The sequence below is a fragment of the Pleurodeles waltl genome, chromosome 3_2 (assembly GCF_031143425.1).
Source record: "Pleurodeles waltl isolate 20211129_DDA chromosome 3_2, aPleWal1.hap1.20221129, whole genome shotgun sequence".
Lineage (NCBI taxonomy): Eukaryota > Metazoa > Chordata > Amphibia > Caudata > Salamandridae > Pleurodeles > Pleurodeles waltl.
Window position 1 is genome coordinate 10,577,548 of NC_090441.1, and position 20,257 is coordinate 10,597,804.

The window sequence follows — 20,257 nt, forward strand, 5'->3', positions numbered from 1 at the left end:
ACAGGTAAAGCGTGCGTTTGTACAGATCTTACTGTTGTTACAGCAGGTAGTGTACTGCTTTTACCGCCCCTGCTACTGCTTCATGGGACTCGCATGAGAGGCGGAGAGTCCGGGCTAATGATTCTGTATGAGCGTCTTATTACCAGCGAGGTAGCTCAGTGGGTTAAATGCTCGCCGACGACGTCTCTGATGATGTATTGTCAGGAGTCCGGCAAAGCCCGCTCGCTTTCTCATTCTCGAATGATTGGTGCGTTGAATACATTTGAGAAACTGAAACACATGTGAATTACAGCACTTAGAAACGACGAAACTGCGACATAAATCGCAATAAAAGTGATTGAGGATTGGATGGATAATTTTGCATTTTACTGTAGGTGACTGTGAAGCAACCCACGTGGCAGAATAAATAAGGAATATTACTGTAATGCGTATTATTTTTAGTGCTAGGTAAAGAAGAACTTGCAGGTTCTAAGCGCTCACCGACATTTGCCGTCTCAAAGTGAGAATAAATTGAAAGGGTCGTTACTGCCGTTGTCGTGCACGGTCTGGTGCCGCTTCTGAGCGCTAGGTATTTCTCCTCGGTGACCGTGGCACTGTGAGCATTAATGCTGCAAAGCCCTCCCCATAGCAGCTGCAGAGAGCCCCGCCCCCACCCTGCAAACACATCGCCGGATCAACCCCGGCCTGTTGGGGTTGCCCGATGGGGGCTGTGTGTGTGTTTTTGGAGGTGACCTGTGTGTCTGAGGGGAGCTGTGTGGGCGGGGAAGGGGCTGTGTGTGTTTTTTGAGGGAGGGCTATATGTGTGTGTGTTTTTTTTTTTTAAGGTTTCGGTCAGTGTTCTGCTCCTCCACTTTTCTTCATTGACTTCCGGTTCACGCCGAATCTTGTTTCTAAACTTGCCAGTTTCCTGTAGTACCCTGATTTTCATACACTTGGAATATGATCTCGGTGCGCAGGAAACTGCCAACAGATAAGGAACAGGGCGAGTGAGAAGAATGCAGGCATGGCCCTCTCAGAGCATCCCCGTACCCCACCATGCTTCGGATATAGGGCGCCCGAGACTTGCTCCTGGGTCCTGGTCTGTGCAGATCGAGCAGCAGCCGCCGACGCTCGCTGCTGACATCTGCCGTGGCCTGCAGGCCGGATGCCGCCTTTCACTCGTTCTGTGTCAATCGATTGTGTGCCATTTAATTAGGTAACATTAACTCCTGTTGTGCAAGGCTAGTATACTAGTAGCGCGGTTTGCAGTGAACACTTTATTACGTGCACAAATAACGTGATGCTTTCTGTTTAGAACTGTGAGAAGGGTGCGCTCTTGAAAGAGGCCTTTTAGGCGTGTGCCCGCCCATGTATAGGACTCTCAGCGTGTGAAACTACGGTACAGGGACAAGAAAAATAGTCCTACTGTGCATCCTGCCGTTTGCACGGTGCTCCAGCGATTTCGGTATGTGGTCCTTGTACAATTTCTGCGATATGAATAGTAGTAGTGATGAGAATAACAAAAATCGCATTACTTTAAATAACAATCTAGTTTTTATTGTCCTTCTTCCATACGTGCCCCTGCCTGTCTGCCCGCCCACGCAGACGAGGTCACGATTCCATCAGGGCCTTTAGAGAGGCCAGTCTGCCTAAGAACACACACTGGTGTAGAGCCAACAATGTAAATGGGAAAAATCCAGTGAAAAGAACCCAGCGTCGGGCATGAGTAAACCTCCCTCGCTGGCTACGCTTCCGTGTGGTCCCTCTTCGGGTGAAACTGATCATCCTTCCACCTCTCCATGCCCGTGAGGCGTCGACTCAACATCTCTTCTAAGCACTTAATCTCCCTGTGTCTTATATAAGGAATGGGACCTTGTGTGCTGTAATCGGTGTTCATATGAAGCGGTCCGGTACTTTCGGGTCGAGCCCGCGCTATATAAAACTGCAAGGAAAAATGGGTTATCTTTGAGAACCTCCTCTCCCGGACAAGTATCCGGTAAAGGGAGTGGGGAGGGGGTATTAGTTAGTCTATATATACAGGTATAAATGGACATGAGTGCTAGTTTACATTGTGTCCTGCCTCAAGGTGGAATGGAGTCAAGTACATGTAATATGCGGGGTTACAAAAACGACTCCCCGTCCCCCAACCCACCCCCAGAGAGACTCTAGCATCCCCCTAAATCCGGCCAACTTCCGTTTCTAGTTAGGAGATGGTGCTATTGCTGTAAGAACCATTCCCGGCCCCTGAAGTGATCACACCAAAAAGCACACGTCTGGCAGCATCCATCTCGTGGGTGCCCAGGCTGTGGGGCCCTGGCAGATGGGGTGATTTCCCGCCCATGGTTCCGCCGGCAGCGCTGATCTGTATGTAGTGCACGCACCGCACAGACGTGCACACATTTACATTTTGCAGAGATATTCCGAGTGCGGCCTGCGTGCGTGGCGAGGGCTCGCCAGGCACGAATTAATAACCTGAGTGCTACGGGTTAATGGATAAATAAGAGCGGCGAAGGGCTGGAGCTATGAATGGGTTGATGACCCCCGCAGAGCCAGGGTAATGGGGAGTTAAGCCGTCGATGAAGCGAGGTTACACGGGAGGGTCCCTGCGGGAGGATAATCGGGGAAGGGGCGCTTCACTCTGCGTGAACTTCATCGCACGTGACCCGGAGCCCGGGAGGCGGCGCGGGGCGTGCATTGTAACCTAGCGCCGAGAGGCAGCCTTAAGCTCCCTCCCTCTGTGTGCGTCTGTTAGGCGGTGTCGTGGCATGACATGTCGTGTTATGCCATTTTTGAGCTGTATCGTGCAGAGTTGTCAGACGGCATGTACTACTATGTTGTGTTGTGTCAGGCCATGTTGTGGTATGCCATGCCTTATTATGCTGTGCTCTGTCAGCCCATTTTGTGTTATGCCATGACCTCATATGTTGTACTGTGTCGTGTTGGCTTACGGCATGTCTTATTATGTTGCGTTGTGCATCGTCATGCCACGTGTTATGCCATCCTTTATGTTGTATTTTGTCATGCCATGTTGCGTTATGCAATGCCTTGGCATGTTGTGTTGTGTCATGCCTGCTGCGTTGTTGCATGCCTTATTTTGTGTTGTCATGTTCTGTTATGACATGCCTTGTGCTGCGCTTTGTTATGGCATATCATGTTCTGTTGTGGCATATCTTTAATGGTATGCTGTGGTATGTTATGCTTTATGGTATGTTAAATGCCATATTTGGTGTGTGGTATGTTTGGTAATGTTGTATGTGATGATACATTGTTATACGTTATAATATACCAGGTAACATGTTTATATTTGTGCTTTGTCTGCTACATTATGATTTGTTTGTTATTTGTGACCTTCATTTAACCTGTGTTATGATTCGTGACATCGTTTTCTGTTATTGATTATGCCGTACAATATATGTGCCGTCTTGTGTGACTAATCGCAATTATTTATGTTTTGCGGCACATCATTTTGCGGTACACTGTCTTCTTTATATTAATTTGCATTATATTGTATTCGTTTGTGTTACTATTCTACGTGCCGTTACGTCATGTTATACATTCTTTCGGACGTTTAGATGTTTGCCTAATGTACGTGACATGTTGTACTTTTAGTTATGTTATTGTGACCGAGTATCCATAGTGTGCTGCTGCCTCTAGTGTGGGTTCGCAGCACTCAACATATTGTTAAATTAATCAGTCGGTGTAGAGCTTACAATCGGCCATGAGCTTTGCAATGCTTCACGTTTCATTTTATGCCACGTGTGATCGTGGTGTGTAAAGGTTAGCCGCCACGGCTTATAAGTATTTAAGCTTCCACTTTTTTTAAATTAAAAAAAAAAGTAAAAAAAGACTTTCAAGGCAAATGCTCAAAAATAACACAATTTTCACCTTAATGGTAGCTATGTTCTAGTAGTTAAAACACTTGGGGTTGAAAGAAACCGGGGTTGCAGTGTATTTTAATTTATGTGCAGCTTCGTGATATGGTTTCATAGAGCACAGCCCGTTATTCTAGTTATCAATATATGCATCATCATTATTTCTCCTTGTCCTTTGGGAATTTTAAACGTACACAGATTCACGACGATCGCAGGTCTTTTCTAAAGCACTTGAAGTGATACAGAACACATATATTTCCTTTAGTTGACCTTTGCATTTTCTTCCGCTTTCTGTACCTTTAAAATGGGACTAGAAACTCGGAGACAGATATTTATAAGAAAAGTGTCCTGCTTAAAATAAGTAGTAATCGAATACATTTTAGAACAAGTGAGATTACACCCAATTTCAATACAGACGCTTTTTTATAGACAGTTAACATATAGTGCTTAGTCGAGAAGTGTACACATTGTGCGCCTTCTTGGCCCCTTGCACTCTGTCACAAACTGCACACAGTGGACTGACCCGGTCTACTCTGTGAATGCACCCCTAGCACCCCCCGACCCCGTGCACTGCGTAAAGAGGTCCCCGGACGCCTCCGACAGGAAGTGCTCCTAGCCCTGGTACTGCGTCCGGAAGTGCACATAGCGCACACCACGGACTGCGCGTTGTTGGTTCATAAGTGCACATCGTGCACACCTCTGCCTCCGTGTACCCCGAAAGGAAATGCGGGTACGCCTCTGGCCCCGTGTACTCCGACAGGAAGTACTAGTCTTAGCCCATGTGGAGAAGTGCGCGTAGTGCTCACGCGTGCGCCTTTGACGCAGTGTGCACTCCGACGGGAATCGCTGCAAAACCGGGTGCTCCATAGGAAGTGCGCGCGGCGCGTGCCTCCAACCGAACGTCGTCGATTCGCAGCCTCGCGCCTCTGGCCCGTGCACCCCCCAGGAAGTGCTCCTGATGCAGTGCACCCCAGCTGACCCGCGCCCGGCCGCAGAATGTGCATACTGCGCCGACTGCAGGTGCGGGGCCCGGGAGGGCGCGCGCAGCGAGGAACAGGTGCGACCCGGAAGCTCCCGGAGCCTCAGGCGTGGTGTACAGTGCAGTAGGTGCACTCGTGCAAGTTGTATTTTCATTTTGGCGCCTGTGCGTGCCTTACGAAGGTATTTTCTACTGTCAAACTTGCTGAAAATAAACAGGCCAGGGACATAACTCCATAGGATAAGGTGAACATTTGAGGTAGGTAAATACAAACACCCATTAGTGGAACGCCTAGAAACTAGTCGGTTTGCGCAGAATGTGTTTCTACTGTGATAGCCGCCCTTTGCAATTCCCTCCATTCCTGAACCCCGTGCTCCACACACACAAACACACTCGCTCCTTTACCTGCATGGTAGCTGTCCCGATATTAAGTGTCATGCATGTTAACTGTTCAGAAGGCGGACCGACGTGTTCAAAAGTAGCACAGCGTCACTTTATAAAGTGTCGTAAAACATTCTTTAAAAAGGTAACTTAATGTTATCAGTTAAACATCTCTTTCATGTGGCACGCATATAGAACGCCTGGTAAGAACCGCCCTCTCCTTCTTGGCCCCCGCCCGAGGTCTTGCTGACACTTTTTCAAAAGGGCATGCGGACTAGTGGTTAAGCAGTCAGCCCTAGAGGCCAGGTTGGCGAATCACTTCACTTCCTTGTTCCTCGTTCCCCTACTTTCCCCGATGCCACGGTGACTAAAAAGGCGGCATAATGCTTTAAAGCGCTATATAAAAACTTCCGTGGTCTGGTAAAGATATCAGCTCCCTTGCGCCATTTGATAATAAGTCCTGGTGCTGCCTTGGTGTTCAATAAAGGCGAAGCGCTGCTTAAAGCGTTGTATAAAACTGCCGTGGACTGCGATAAATGTTTGCTCTTTTATATAATTGATAATATGATGTGGTTCTGGGTTGAGTGTTCAAACATGTGCACCTTCAAAGCGCGCTTTAAAAACTACCCTGAACCGGAATAGATACCAGCTCTCTTCCGTCACTGACAGTAGTTTGTGTTGCTGTCTTCACTGCTTAAAACTGGAGAAGTGCTGCTTCCAAGTGCTGTATAAAAATGTACGGGACTTGAACACGTAGCAACAGTCTTAGGTTATTTACAGTATGATCCGTGCAGCCGTAAGTGCTTTATAGCGCGATGTAAAAACTTCCTGGATTGGAATGGATGTCTGCTCTCGTATCGCATTAATAACATGCTCGGTTCTGCTTTTAGTACATGAAAACTGAGACGTGCTGCTTTAAAGCGCTATACGAGCACTGCCTTGGAATAGATATCAGTTCGTTGACAAAATGTTCTAGTGCCCTCTATTCATTTCTCTGGGACACGTGCTGGCTTGGATGGGGCGGGCTAGACAGGTCTAAGAACTTTTGAAAGGCAACAGCTGCAACTTGTAGATTTTGTTTAACAAAGCGTAGACCCTGCAGGTTAGCAGAGGTGGCTAATGCACTTACTGCTGAGATCAGCAAGTACCCTGCAGGTCCCGACAGGGTTGGCTCAGCCTTTAATCATCCATAAGGCGAGAACATGAAAATCAGGGATTTTTATGTTATGCTTTATTACACCGCCCACCGGTGTGCAGTGTATCTGTATTTATGTATAAATGTCACATTTTCTTCTGTTTTCAATAATTCAGCCGGACAAGGCATTTCAGAGACATCAGAAATAGCACGTTTGCCAAAAGATTAATTACCCCTCTTTGTTTATTCAGTCCCTTTTACCTTTTTCGTTGTTGTTTTGCCCATTCAATCGTGTCCGACTCTTGGTGATTTAATAGATAAAATGCCTCTCGTTGTTTCCGTCAATAGCAGAACACTTTAGGTCCTGGGGATTCTTGTTTCTGTGGTTGTTGACTGGTCTATCCATCGTTATCCTGGTCTTCCTCTTTCCCGTTTTCCTTCCATCATTACCAACACGCTGCCAGGGAATCTTCTCTGCTCATTAAGTGGTCAAAGTGTTTGAGCTAAAGTTTTATTATAAATTATTCCAGTGAAAGTTCCGTCTTGAATGTAAGAGAACAGAAGGAAAAGGTAGGAAATAAAACGGAAATATAGAAAGGCTGCATTATTATAAAACCTTATTAAGAAAGAATGCCGAGAAAACAAAACTTCGCCGCGAATAGCAGAAAGATGAAGGGAACAAAAGAGGAAAATACATGAAAAGGAAAAAAAGTGGAAGAGAAAGAAAGGTAGAAAAGAAAGCGCCAAAGAAGATCAAAACAATAAATAAAAGAAGGAAAAACACAAGGCAGGCAATAGATGAATGTTTAAACTATTACATTTATATTGGTTTATTTAAGCGTTAACAATTTCACTATCTGCCTCACATGCGCGTTTTCTTCCTCAGGGGTCTGTACTCTGCGCATGTGTAAATAATTCTTAAACCCACTTCCCCGTGTCCTACAACTCAAACCGACAGGAGAGTAGGTTGATGGGGTCAAACCCCCCTCTACTCCCCACCACCACATCCCCCCATAAAGTAGGCTTGGGCCTGCCACGCCTGTGTTGGTTTTTCCCACTTGTTTAGTTGGGGAATTTGAGATTGACACCAGCTGAATCTCACCGACAAAGTTACGGCCCTGTAGTCCGGACTTCTAAACAATATACACACGACTGATGTTTGCTACTATTACAATGATATGCTTGACCGTTTGACAATAAGAAATGTCACAATCCAGCCTCGTGGTACTCAGTGGTTTACCTCGGACGGATGAAAGGCTGAGATGGTCCTGCACGGATTCACCCCTGTGATCCCGGCTGCCCTTGCAATGTGTACATTGAGTTCGTCGATGGCCCAAATCTGCTTTATCCGATAGCCGCATGTTATTACACAGGCACTGTATTTATTGACCTTTACCCGGTATGCATTTTATGACTACAGTGTCGGTGCATCAGCTCGTGGATATTGTGGATAGACTGAGGCGAAAGCAGGACCATTCCCGGGACCCAGTGCCCATGACGGTCAGTCTGGGTTGGGTCACAGGTCGGGGACGCTTTGCCCTGAGGAGTTCAGATGCAGCGACCCCCACGGTCTTCAGATCCCTTACAGGGATGATCTCTTCTGTACACATTGCGCACCAGGCTCATTGTGGGACAGAGGCACGACAAAACCCCGGAGAGCTAAATAGCACTTCCGAAACCTTATAAAATAACAAGGTTTCTTGCGAAACCAGGCGTTTGTGCCCAACTCGGCAATGAAACGTGCAAAAATTGTGCATGCCTGTGGTTATGTGCCGAATCTCGCCAGACCAAACCCGGTACACAGTGTCCATAAACAGTGCTGTTTGCACTCTTCTAGTGTTTTTTGGGGGGTGCAGACCAAACCGGGTACAGTGTCCAAAACAATGCTGTTTGCACGCTTCTGTTTCTCTTTTTTTTGGGGGGGGGGGGTTTGAGTTATTCGCGCCCCATGCCCAATTCCAGGACGCGCTAAGGGGTACCGGGCGCTAATTGTGAGCGCGGTAAATATCGACCGACCCGAGTCATCAGTGCACCGCGGGTTAACGTTCTTCCAGGGTCAGTGGTCTGCAGGGTAAGTACAGATGACTGTACCGAAGTGGTCTACGTACCCTGCTGTTCAGTACTTGCGCCCTTTGATGTATATGAAATAGCTAGAACTGGCACCTGCTGGTCAGTGCCCTCTTACCTGGCTAGATGCATGTTTGCACAATATTGAGAGCGCGATCACAATGCCGCCTGTAAGTCCTATGTTTTCGGTTTGTTTGGTGTAATTCATCAAAAACATGCGTAGTGTAGCTGCGCTTGGAATATGGAGTGAAGTCTCTGGATGAAGGCTGTCTGCTATGCACATTATTGTGGGATGTGCGACTGGGCCAGTGCGCAATGTACTGGCAGTTCATGCTGTATGTATGCTATAGAGAAAGTACATGGCGATTGGTGCACTACAGAAACACTCAGTAACTTGCCATTACTGGCAAAGGGCCAAAAATGCGTCTTACTGGAGCCAAACCCACAGGGCATGGACGTCAATTCACCAAAATGCCAGGGGTAGCGGAAGTGACATTACACGCCATTTCAGCTTTACGTTCATTCACATAGACACATGCTTACATGAAGGCACATTCACTCACACACACACTCTTTTACATAAGCACACTCTCACGCGCAAGTATGCATACAACATACACTTAAAAGTGATTTTTACTTACCTCAGCTACCAGAGGATCACATTCCATCTAACTGTACGCCATTATCACACTAATAGTGAATAATGTATTATTCACTATTAGTGTAATTTAAAAAAAAATGATTGAAAACAAGGCAGTGGAGCCCCACGCACCCTCCACAAGGACGAGCTCTGTGTTCCTGCCACCTCTAAAGTCAGGGGTCGAAGAGGCAGTGCCAGGGGTCGCAAAGGACATGCTGGGGATCGCAGCTGCGACCCCCGAGGACCCCTAAATGACGTCCATACCACAGGGTCTCGCAATAATACGTTTGTGTATTTTAGACTACAGTCACTTCCTGGTATGGTAAATCTTTATTATTAATGGCACTATTGTAAATTTCACCTGAATTCCAGTGACCTTAGACACATTTCTAACAATTCATAAAAAACTTACATTTATTATTATTGTTGTATGTAGATTGTTTCTACTTGCACTGATGGCTGCATAAACTCAATTGTCGTACAGGTGGCTTAGAGCAAATACAATTGTGTCATCGTGTTTGATGCAAATCTAGTCGGTCAGTGCACATGTCGGGGCAAATCATTTTTACACTAGTTGGCCAGTGAAAATGTTGGTGTAGATGTTTTTTCACTATTTGGTTTGTGCCAATTTTGGTGCAAAATTGGACTACAGAAGTGCAAAGCAGGTTGCATATTGCAGTCCACGCTCCATGTACATATGGACATTGCCCACTGCTTACATGTTCAGTAGACTAATGCACTGGCCATCCAGTGGCGGAATGGGCGTCATTTAAATTAATCTAGTTTTTGGCAATACCTCGTCAGAGTTCAAATATCTGAAAATTAAACGTGGAAAAAGTTACTGCCTTTCGAAAACAAAGAGTGCATTTTGGGGTTGTAGCACAAATGTCACGACCTTTAAATTTTCCATGACGTTTTCAGTGTGTGTCACGTGATAAACAGGGTTTTCGTCTGACCTGCAAAAACTGAGGCCAGGCTTAGGCGACCCCTGACCACACCTGGAATCCAGCTCCTAGACTAGTTAAAGATACACCACGCTCCCTCCTTTTTTGTGGAATTAAGGCTAAAAGAATGCATGAACAGCGAGGTCACGATGCTTACTTACAACCTACAGATATTGATGTAGGTCCTTGGACTACTAGGACTTCTGATTCTGCCCCAAGTTTCACAATTTGTATTTTTTATAGCTTGCTGTGTACAAATCTTAAAAGAAATTACCATAAGTAAACATATCCAATAAAAATAATTCACACCTATTAAACCTTCTTTCAAAAATCGATAACAAAAACAAAAATAAAAAAAAGCCTGATCCCCAGATAATAAATGACCTGTAGTTTCCACTTCTGAGTAATTCTCCTAAAGAAAGACACGTATAGTGTAACTGTCCCAAAGAGCCCAACCTAGTATGTTTGGGGGGAGCAGCATATCGGTTAAAAGCGCCCAACACGAGCCTAAAGCAGCCGAGTTTCATTTGTATTTTGTATTTCTGACGGCGAATGTTAAATTCCATCATTAAATGTTGCTCTGTTGAAGGCAAAGTCCTTAAATGAACATCATTTACATTCAGGTGTAACAATAGTTTTATCCTTCACCCAGTTTCTAAATCCTTCATGTGTGCCAAATGGTAAAGCGATGCTTGTAGGAGTTGGGACTGGAGGTGCAGGGGGCCATGGAGAACACGGCAGCTCTTCAGGGCAGTGCCTGCTTCTTCTCTGAGGGAGACAGAGAATAATCATTGCAGCACCAGAGATATGAAACTGGTTCCAGCACCGCTGGTGCTTTTCGCAGTTTCCTTATTGCAAGACTGTCTACCTTCACTCTGCAGGCCTGCGCTGTTCCCACTGCAGGAAAATTGCAGGCGAAGTATTAGAGTTGTTAGAAAAATGTACAGTTAATGTTTGATATTTTTCTTCCGTAAAAATAATTTTCCATGTGCAAGCTTCCCTTTTCTTACAGCCCCTACACAATTGGAGTGTTGCGTGCACGTTCACACTCCCTTGTAGAGCATGTATATAGCTTGGGTTTTGTTGGCACCTGATGCAAGCAATAAAACACAATAGAACTACTGTGCATCTAAGCATGAACTTTCGGTGTAAGCTTGGAAGGCTGGGCACGACCAGGAAGCCCTCGTAAATGTCTGGGATGGCCCACAAAGTTCTGACGTTCACACAATTTGCATTTGTCACTGACACTACTTCGGTAGTGCCCTAAAATCTTCAAACCTTTCAGTCGCTCTGCAGGGGTAATGGCTGCTGTGCGCCGGGAGTTATGCAGATTTCCACTCCCTGGCCTTTGGCCCATACTTTAAGTGCACGGACCCATCTAGTTCTGCCTGTAGAATAGATTTCAAGAATGTTGTGAGTGATGTGCCAGGTAGGGTCGTCCATACTATGGTAAACTGGGGTGTCAGGGTTAGGACTCAGGATTCACAATCCCACAGCCAGGCCACTAATTTTGGCCTGTATATTTTACAGACGTAACATCTCAAAGTACATACATGAAAAGTCTTGTTTCTGGTTTATTGCGATTTTCTTTAAAACTACATTCTTCATTTCTTGTTTGCTTTCATTTTGTTTCTCGGTTATGAATGCAACCCCGCCCTTAGGCTGGTGTGACAAGAACGGTGCCGTACCATAGGCAGCCCATTGCTCTCCAGGGTGTTTTATGTTGGTTGATATCTGGACATTGGTGGTCATTATTGTATATTCGTTTACATATAGAGTAGGAAGGGCCATATGGGAGAGTCAGTCAAAGCAAGCTCTCCACTAGGTGCCTGGAACTCAACATTTGTTTTTATTAAACCTATTGCTATGTGTGTGTGTTTGTGTGTGTGTGTGTGTATCTTTGTTTCTCATAATGCATTTCTGATCGGTTGGCACTTAAGATGGCCTTAGACTTGTAAAGATCAGTAAGCACCGTTAATAGGCAAGATATGTCTAGGGTAACACATCCACAGCCACACAGTGGATATTGCTAGTCACCAGTGATTTCAGTGAGTGCCGAGGGGAGGGAGACCACAGGAGCAGATCATTAATAACAGAGTCCAGCCTAGGGACCCCAGGTCAGACCTCTGGCAGATTTTCAGGATAGCCAGACAAGAACAGTTTGCATTCTAAGAACCTAAATGGACACACTGACAATCACTGAAATTAAACGGAGGTGTGTGTGTGGTGTGGGTGGGAGGGGGGTAGATATAGAGCGGGAGGGGCAGTAGAAGGCGAGCAGTGACAAGAGATGGGAACAGTGACAAGACAAATGGGCGACGAGGAGGTCGGCGATGGTGTATGAGTTAAGCAGTGACGGGATCGGTGGCCACTGGTTGGAGGAGAGGTGACCTCTGAAGTGATTGAAGAGCACTGGCAAGGAGGCATAAACTGAGGAAAGAGGTGGGCAGCAGCAGGAGAGAAGGGCTGTGGCAGGAGAGAGAGGCAGTGATGGTGGTCTGGGTTGTGGTGTGTTCAGTGGCAGTAGAGGTGGGAAGTGATGCTGAATGGGACAGGGGCAGTGAGGGGCGGGTCACAGAGAATTTCAGAGGCCATTCATCCCTTGGATCATTCAGAGGAATGTCAAAGAGGAAAAGTTATTATGTTTTTACACAAATTAATTAAAACATTTGATTGACAGGGTCAGGGCTCTATGAGCACAGAATTAGACAGGCGAGGGGTTATGAGGGACATTGGTAGAAGAGACCATGTGGAGCCAGAAGAGAAGTCTACATGGAAAGTAAGCGCTGGGTTCAAAGAAGGCGAAAGCAGTGGCGTAGCGTGGGGGGTGCAGGGGGGGGCCGGCCGCACCGGGCGCAACATCTTGGGGGGGGGGGGGGGGGGGGCGCGCTCGCACTCGCGAGTGCTAAAATCCACGGGTTAGGGGGCGCAAATTACTTGCCTTGCCCCGGGTGCTGACAACCCACTCTACGCCACTGGGCGAAAGTCCTAGGACCCGGTGTCGATCAGAAACCCAACGGCCTCAGTGATTTCATGTGCTCCCACCCGCTCATCACCAGCCATGCTCCTTGTCACTAAAGCCCATCGACACCGGTACTCCTGCAAGTTTAATTAACAGTTACTACAACAGATCTATGACCCGTGGGTGCACAAGCACTTCCAGCAGGCCCCTCTACGTCCTAATCTTGTTTACCCGGTCTCCTGGATCGGAAAGAGGGCCCGGTATGGCCTCACTGAACTGCAGCGCCCTAGAGTAGTCCCATGAAGGCATTTGACGATGTGGACATTCTCTTTGTAAGTGTGATCTGCATATCCCCCACGCACATAAATTTACCAACCACATGGAAAAATGTTAATCATAATTATGAAACCAGTGGAACATGCCTGTAATTCATGCATTAGACATATGGATCACACACCATATTATAGATGTTTCACTTACAGTGCAAATTGTATGCACTTTTCACCCCACCCACATAATGTATGGATCATGGACAATTTTTGGTACATGCATTCTGATGAATTTACACATACTGACAAATACATATATGTCGTAGAGATATCAATGTTTTTATTTTATGGATGAAAACTAGCCTTCACTTCAATACACGTATTCTATAGAAATAGAAATATATAACGTATGGAATGCCAAGTCTGTTTGGTACACACTACTGGATAATAAATATGACACACTGCATGATAGAAGTAGTTAAGACTGTGCAAAACATATTTATATACCGTACAAATACTATATGCAAAGCTGCACACTTAGTGCTGCATGCTATATGCGTGCAGTATACTCCACCTAACAGTCTTACACTTGAAATGGTCACGTGTAGTATTACTAAGATATTGCATGGGACACATAAGTACTGAATGCGGCAAACAAATCCTGCATGTAGCTCATGCTTTATACTGTATCAACACACTTGAAATATTGATATGCCACTTGCACAAGAGGCATACTGCCTGAAATATTGTAGACTATTTAGATGTACCATATACACACCACACTGAACACATTCAATATGCCGATCACAAACACTATATGCTAAGACTAGCCAGCTAGTGAAAATGTTTGTGGTCCAATAAAGTTTTTTTTTGTAGCTGGTGTACTAATGAAGGGCGTTGAAAGATTTATTAGTATAGTGCAAAGGTCAGTTTCGATGGTATCACAGTTTAAGCAACTTGAGACATTATGGTTGAATCCCTGAAAGATTCCATGTTAGAATCCCTGCTCCTACCCCAAAAGCCTATTTAATGAGGTGCTATATTGCTGCACAAGTTTAACCTCCTGTGGTCTGGTTCTGATTAAATATCTTAATTTATAACATCTATACATGAACAGCAGCATGGCATAAACCCTACAAGAAAATCCCCACACAGTAATAAACTGTTTATTACTATTGTTAAGGGGGGAACGTTTCTTCATGACTCACTTGAGGCTTCATATCTCAGTGGTCATGGCCCCTGCCCACATTCGTACGTTTTCTTATACGTTATTTATGCCACGCCTCGCTGGTGACAGTACATGTGGCTCAGTTAAGCACGTTTTGAGAAATATTTATACTAATAAAGCCTGCATCCACACATTCCCAAAGCACAGCCTGTTCACCTTGAGAAATCAGTGCTCACTGCTTCACAGGCTCCGTGTTACTACCACTTTACAGAGGAAGATGACTCGGCCCACATTCACAGGAGCAATGTGATGATATTTTATATCACAACACACATTTACCCCCTTCTGCTCCGACTCTGGTTAAATAACTTCAATTATAGCTTCTACAAATGGGAACAAAGCATGTCGTGAACCATTCATGAAGATGCGCAGAGATGAATGTGCTATTTATGTTCACTGGTCGGGAGTGTGGTACCAAATACTCTTGAAGCTTCATGTTTTGTCCATCTTTAATCTCAGCTGAGCACTTACAGTTTGTACTGAAGGCATTTGAGTACAAACTATATCCTAAAAGGCTTACACAGACTCAGCCATTTACATATATGTGTATAGTTCACTGAGTGCTTTATACCCAGGGAGGTGCAAAGTATTTATGTGAATGTTATACATCTAGTGCCTTATATCCCTATACATACTATTTATCCATGTAGGGGCCTTAAACTACGTTTTATCCATGTAAGCTCTGGTTATCCATGCAGTTGTTACATAGCCATGACAATGGTATTTATCCACATGAGTGCTGCATACTGGTGTTCATTCTTTATATTCAAGTGAGTACTGTGTATCTATGAGAATCTGTGACCGCTGTAGATTCACGTGACTGTTGTAGATTCATTTGTGCGCTGCAGCCATGCCATCTTGTAAGCACAGCATATCCATGTGAGTGCTCTTTCCCTCTTTCAGGTGTGGTTCCAGAATCGACGCTCCAAGGAGAGGCGGATGAAGCAGCTTAGTGCTCTGGGGGCACGCAGACATGCTTTTTTCAGGAGTCCCCGCAGAATGAGGCCCCTAGTGGATCGACTGGAGCCCGGGGAGCTCATACCCAATGGGCCCTTCTCCTTTTATGGAGGTGAGTGCCATAATATTTAATTCACATAAAAATTACAGACATATGTTGAACTGCATGGGAAAGCGCAACCCTACCACACATCATAAGGACATTGCAAGCCACTGAAGAATTTCTTACTAAAGACATGGAACAAGGTGTGACTTCAAGCAAAACTTTTACATATTGTAGATTAATTTGGTCTTTATAATACATACTACTCTTCTTTTCGTGCCCCCTCAGTCCGTGAGTTATTATTGATCTAATGAAAGTCTCTTCCTTGTGCATAGGGTTAGAATAAATACGAAATCTATCAAAATAAAAGTTTCCAATAAACAGCCTGTAATTTGTGGAGAGTAAATGTTCACAATAGTTTGAGGTAGGGAACTTTAATTGCAGATTTCTGCCTCTAGTCCCCACCCCCAAAAGCATTTCCTGAGACAGTAATACACTGCTGCCACCCGATTTCCTTGCCATCATGGAGATTCGAAGTGTTATAAGGGAAAAGTCAGGCAGAGTTTTTAGACCCTTGCAATTCATCCCTCAGCAGTATGGCACAATGGTGATTCACCTTGGGCGCCCCGCACACAACGCTGCATCAGTGCCGGTGTTCATTTGGAGTTTACACTCATCTGGGTGTAAAGTCAGATCCGGACCAGAAGTTCAGGGAAGTTCACATCACCCCCTACAGGTATGAGATATCGGCATTACCACTGCCAAAAGTGTTTTTTAAAAATATGAGTACATACAGATTCGGTTATATAGGGCTGCTCAAACCCAGTTGCAGAAGTTGTTGAGCTGATGTTTCCTGATGAAGGCCAGCTTAACATTTGATCCTTATGAGAGCAATTTATTTAGAGCGGAGGGGGAGTAGGGTGTACATATTGTGAGAAGTACATTACTCCTTAACGTTAGTTCAGAAAGGATATTGCAAGTCATCTCTGAGGTCCAGGACCTCTAAAGTCACTCGGCCTACTGCTTTGTGCCTGGATATGGCCGACGAATTCGTTACTGACTTGCAATATCCTTCTAATGAACATACTTAGTCACAGAGAAGCTCTATGAAACACAAAGGACTCAATCTCATGGGGTTAATACACATTTTTTGGGGTGATGTTCATATACAGAACCCTATTGTAGGGATGAACATTCTATGTCACTGAAGCCATTCTAGGGTAGCAGTTCCATATAACCCTAGCGTGCTTTAACATGCATAGACTCCCTTTGAAGCATTTTTGTGGGTGAGTTGTTTATTCAAACCTTTTATAAGGATATGGGGGTTTGTATGTTAAAGCCTTTCTTAGGGGTCGAACTTCCTTAAAATTGAAGATTTGTAGAACTGCAGACATTTTTATAGCGTGAGTTCATTATAGTCGTGAGTTTCGCAGTTCATGTCTTCTGAGGAGTGTGGACTCCATATAATCGGAACCCCTTGCCTGTGATCACGTATCCGAGCAGGTGATCTCAGTTCACAAGAAGCCACAGCCACTCCCTGGTGTTCTGCTTCAAGTACCTGGGTAATGTTTAATGCGACCAGGGAGCTCTGGGTTGTTCAGTAACAGACATATCTTATAAGAAAGCAGTTCACAGAGCTGGGGGCCGCTGTTCCTGCGATGAAGGGAGCGATTTCCGGGGCCAGCCTTTCCTGCTCTCCTATAATCCGTTGTGTGAACCCCTCTGAAGACTATCTACGAAATCTGCACTTTTAGAGGCTGAATGATGCAAGCTTATGAAGGTGTGTTTTCCCCCCAACGTACTGTATGCCTGTTCCTGTCCTTTAAAAAGGACAGGGGGTGACTGTTTTCCCACGACAGGTTTTTGGATTGAAACTGAGAGTACATGTTTTTGATTGTTAGTGTTTCCTGTGAGCATTTCCTGCATGCATCAGTATAGTAGCTAGTGGCTGGCATGCTCTTAATAAACCAAGGTGTTTTTCACACTATACACTTGCAAGAAAAAGGTTATCTATCATGTTTAGAAACAATAATAATGAACACTTTGAAAACGTGGACGATAATAATGCTAAATGTAAATGTAATGATGATATTAATCATAATATCAAAAATAATATTAAACATATTCAGAAATGTAATGATATTAAAGTAATATATTTTTACTTTCCTCTGTAGATTATCAAAGTGACTACTATGGCCCAGGAAGCAACTATGACTTCTTCCCTCAAGGTCCCCCTTCCTCCCAAGCCCAGACACCAGTGGACCTCCCTTTTGTGCCCTCCTCCGGACCAGCGGGGACCCCACTAGGTGGCATGGACCACCCTTTACCTGGACACCACCCTTCCAGTGATGCACAGCGATATACCGACATCATGTCTCACCCCCCTGGGGACTCTCCGAGTCCTGAACCCAACCTGCCAGGCTCTTTGCACTCCATGTCGGCTGAGGTGTTCGGCCCAAGCCCCCCCTTCTCCTCGCTCTCTGTGAATGGCGGGGGCAGCTACGCCAGCCACTTGTCACACGCTTCAGAGATGAATGAGACTGCTGTATGGTAGCCGCTCACAGACTTTGGGGTGACGTGTGCTCCCCCTCTTCGCCCCTCCTCCCATGGTTAACAGAACTGACTGCACATCAGCACTCCTGTCCAGGGGACATTCGTCATGGGAAAGGACTACCGGCAGCCCCTTCAGGGCAGGGGATGCTAGCCTCTAGGTCATCGTTTCTCAAAGAAATAAAGATGGTTAACACCAAGAGATACTTTTTGTGCTAGAACAAAACCCACTGCTTGGGTCTGAACAGAAGTAGGCTGCCAGAAATAAGCACTGGATGAACGCCCTGATGTGTTTCTTCACAGAGTAAGACAACAGGATGAGAACAAAGCTTGGTTTCTTGAGAGTGCAAGAAACTACCCTACTGTGTTGTTTGCTCAGAAAGTTCAACCAGGGCGGCAGCAGCAGTACTCAGTGTAAGCTTCTGAAACCGGCAGCAGGTCAGGACAGGACACACTATGTTACGTTTCTTTTTTCTTTATTTTTTATTTAGTGCCAAAATAAACAAAATAAAGACATAAAATGTGTCAAAGCCCTCAGCATCAACTCTTCTACCTTCACAAAAAGCTACTGACAAAAAGTATCCTCAAAGCAAAGGGTCTGTTCAAGGATCCTCAACAGACTTGAAATTAAAAACCACTAAATATTCTACCTTTGCAAGACAAAAAGACAAAGACTAGCGAACTTAAAAAAACAGTCAACTGTTTACGTCTAATGTTAACAATTCAGGAGTTAAATCTTTTAGTAATAATCCTGTCTTAGAAACCTCGTGTTAAAAAAGCAAAGCATTTTGAGCAGCCAACCAAAATTGTTTTTCTTCTGTAAGGTGTAAAAGGCCAGAAGGCAGGGCTTGTGGTTACACTGTGCTTTGTTTGTTTAAAGTTTTGTTTACAAAGAAAGAGAATAAAGGAGAGGATCAGACAGTTGCCAAAAAGCAATTATATAGCACAAATAATATAAGCTGCTTGGCAGCAGCAACCACTGGAAGTATTTAAAAGCAGAAGGTGTAAACAGCGACCCATCTTTGTATACTTGTGGAACATTATCGATGAGCCGTAAAGGCCACTGCACATATTTTATTTTTGTGTCTGTAAAGAAAAAGTCCCAAATATTTAAATTTCAAGGTCAGCTATGCAGTCTTCAACTGCTAGCTTTTTTCCGTTATGTGTTCAGTTTCTCGTGTCTTTCCTTGTTCTATAAACCCAAGCTTTTTGTGCCCTCCAGCATACTTAGACCACCCACTGTATGAAAGGAAATCTGTTGACTAAGTACATTTGTGATTTTTTTAATAAAACCTTGATGTTACTGGACATATCATTTTGCTTCTTTTATTTTTGAATTACAACATTTTTGAACTTCTTAATTTCTTTTTCCATATATTTAAGGACAAAATCGTTCAAAAAGCATTAAATGATTTGGTGTTTTCAATGGACTAAAAGTTTTTGATCTTTCATATTAAGTGTGCATTTGACTATCTAGAGGCAATAAACACCAGTTTAATTGAGGCTTAGAAAATGAAACTTATCAAAGCTGGGATATCCAGTTTATTTTGAAGATTATGTTGAGTGAGAAAAATTTCTCCTTTTTTAGATGTCCATATTTATATGTGTACAAAATGTATTTGCGAATATTTCAGGCACTTATATATACTGTGCAAAGATTACAATCGCTTACTTTCAGTCCTTAACATGCCAGGCATAGGTAATCTTGCATCATAATTTGTTACCTTATTTGACAGTATTAAAAATCCAATTATCCAATTTGTTTAGAGATCTGGGATGATTTTATTACCTTATGGAACCAGAAATTTGAGGTTTCTCTAGAGGGTAACAAATCGACATTTTTACTTGAATTAAAACTGTTCCTTGTAAATAAAACAGTTCTCAAATTTAACAAAACGTATACAGTGTGCCCAAAATGTTCTTTCTGTGTGACAGTGTGTAAAAATGAAATTTGAGATTTCGAGGAAAATTTGGTGAATTGCAATTACTGTTTGACCTTAAAATATGTGTCAAGCCAGGATGTCATAACATATGAAAAGAAAAACACATTCGCTGGTTATTTTAAAGAGGCAGAATATAATCAAGCTGTACTTTAGCATAAGTATTTATTATTCACAAAGGTAAAGAGATTGTGATTTTTCAGACTTTTTTGTTTTAACAGAACAATTTTACAAGTTTCTTGGGAAAGAATAACATCAATAACTAAAGCACCAATACTAAGAAAAATCTATTAACAAATTGACATCATAGC

At 44.3% G+C, this 20,257-nt stretch overlaps 1 protein-coding gene across 5 annotated transcripts in view; it reads left to right on the forward strand.

Annotated features, from left to right (window-relative positions):
* The window catches only part of LHX1 (LIM homeobox 1), a 42,011-nt gene extending 22,105 nt beyond the window's left edge, over window positions 1–19,906 (forward strand). For 3 of the 5 annotated variants that reach the window (XM_069226565.1, XM_069226564.1, XM_069226566.1), the window contains exons 4-5: window positions 15,360–15,525; window positions 17,631–19,890. In XM_069226565.1, coding sequence (XP_069082666.1) covers window positions 15,360–15,525; window positions 17,631–18,010 — 546 coding nt within the window. In that variant the 3' untranslated portion in view covers window positions 18,011–19,890. Of the gene's footprint in view, window positions 1–15,359; window positions 15,526–17,630 lie in introns of all 5 variants that reach the window. The other 2 variants (XM_069226567.1, XM_069226563.1) reach the window with 1 other exon arrangement.
* Window positions 19,907–20,257: the final 351 nt, after the last annotated feature.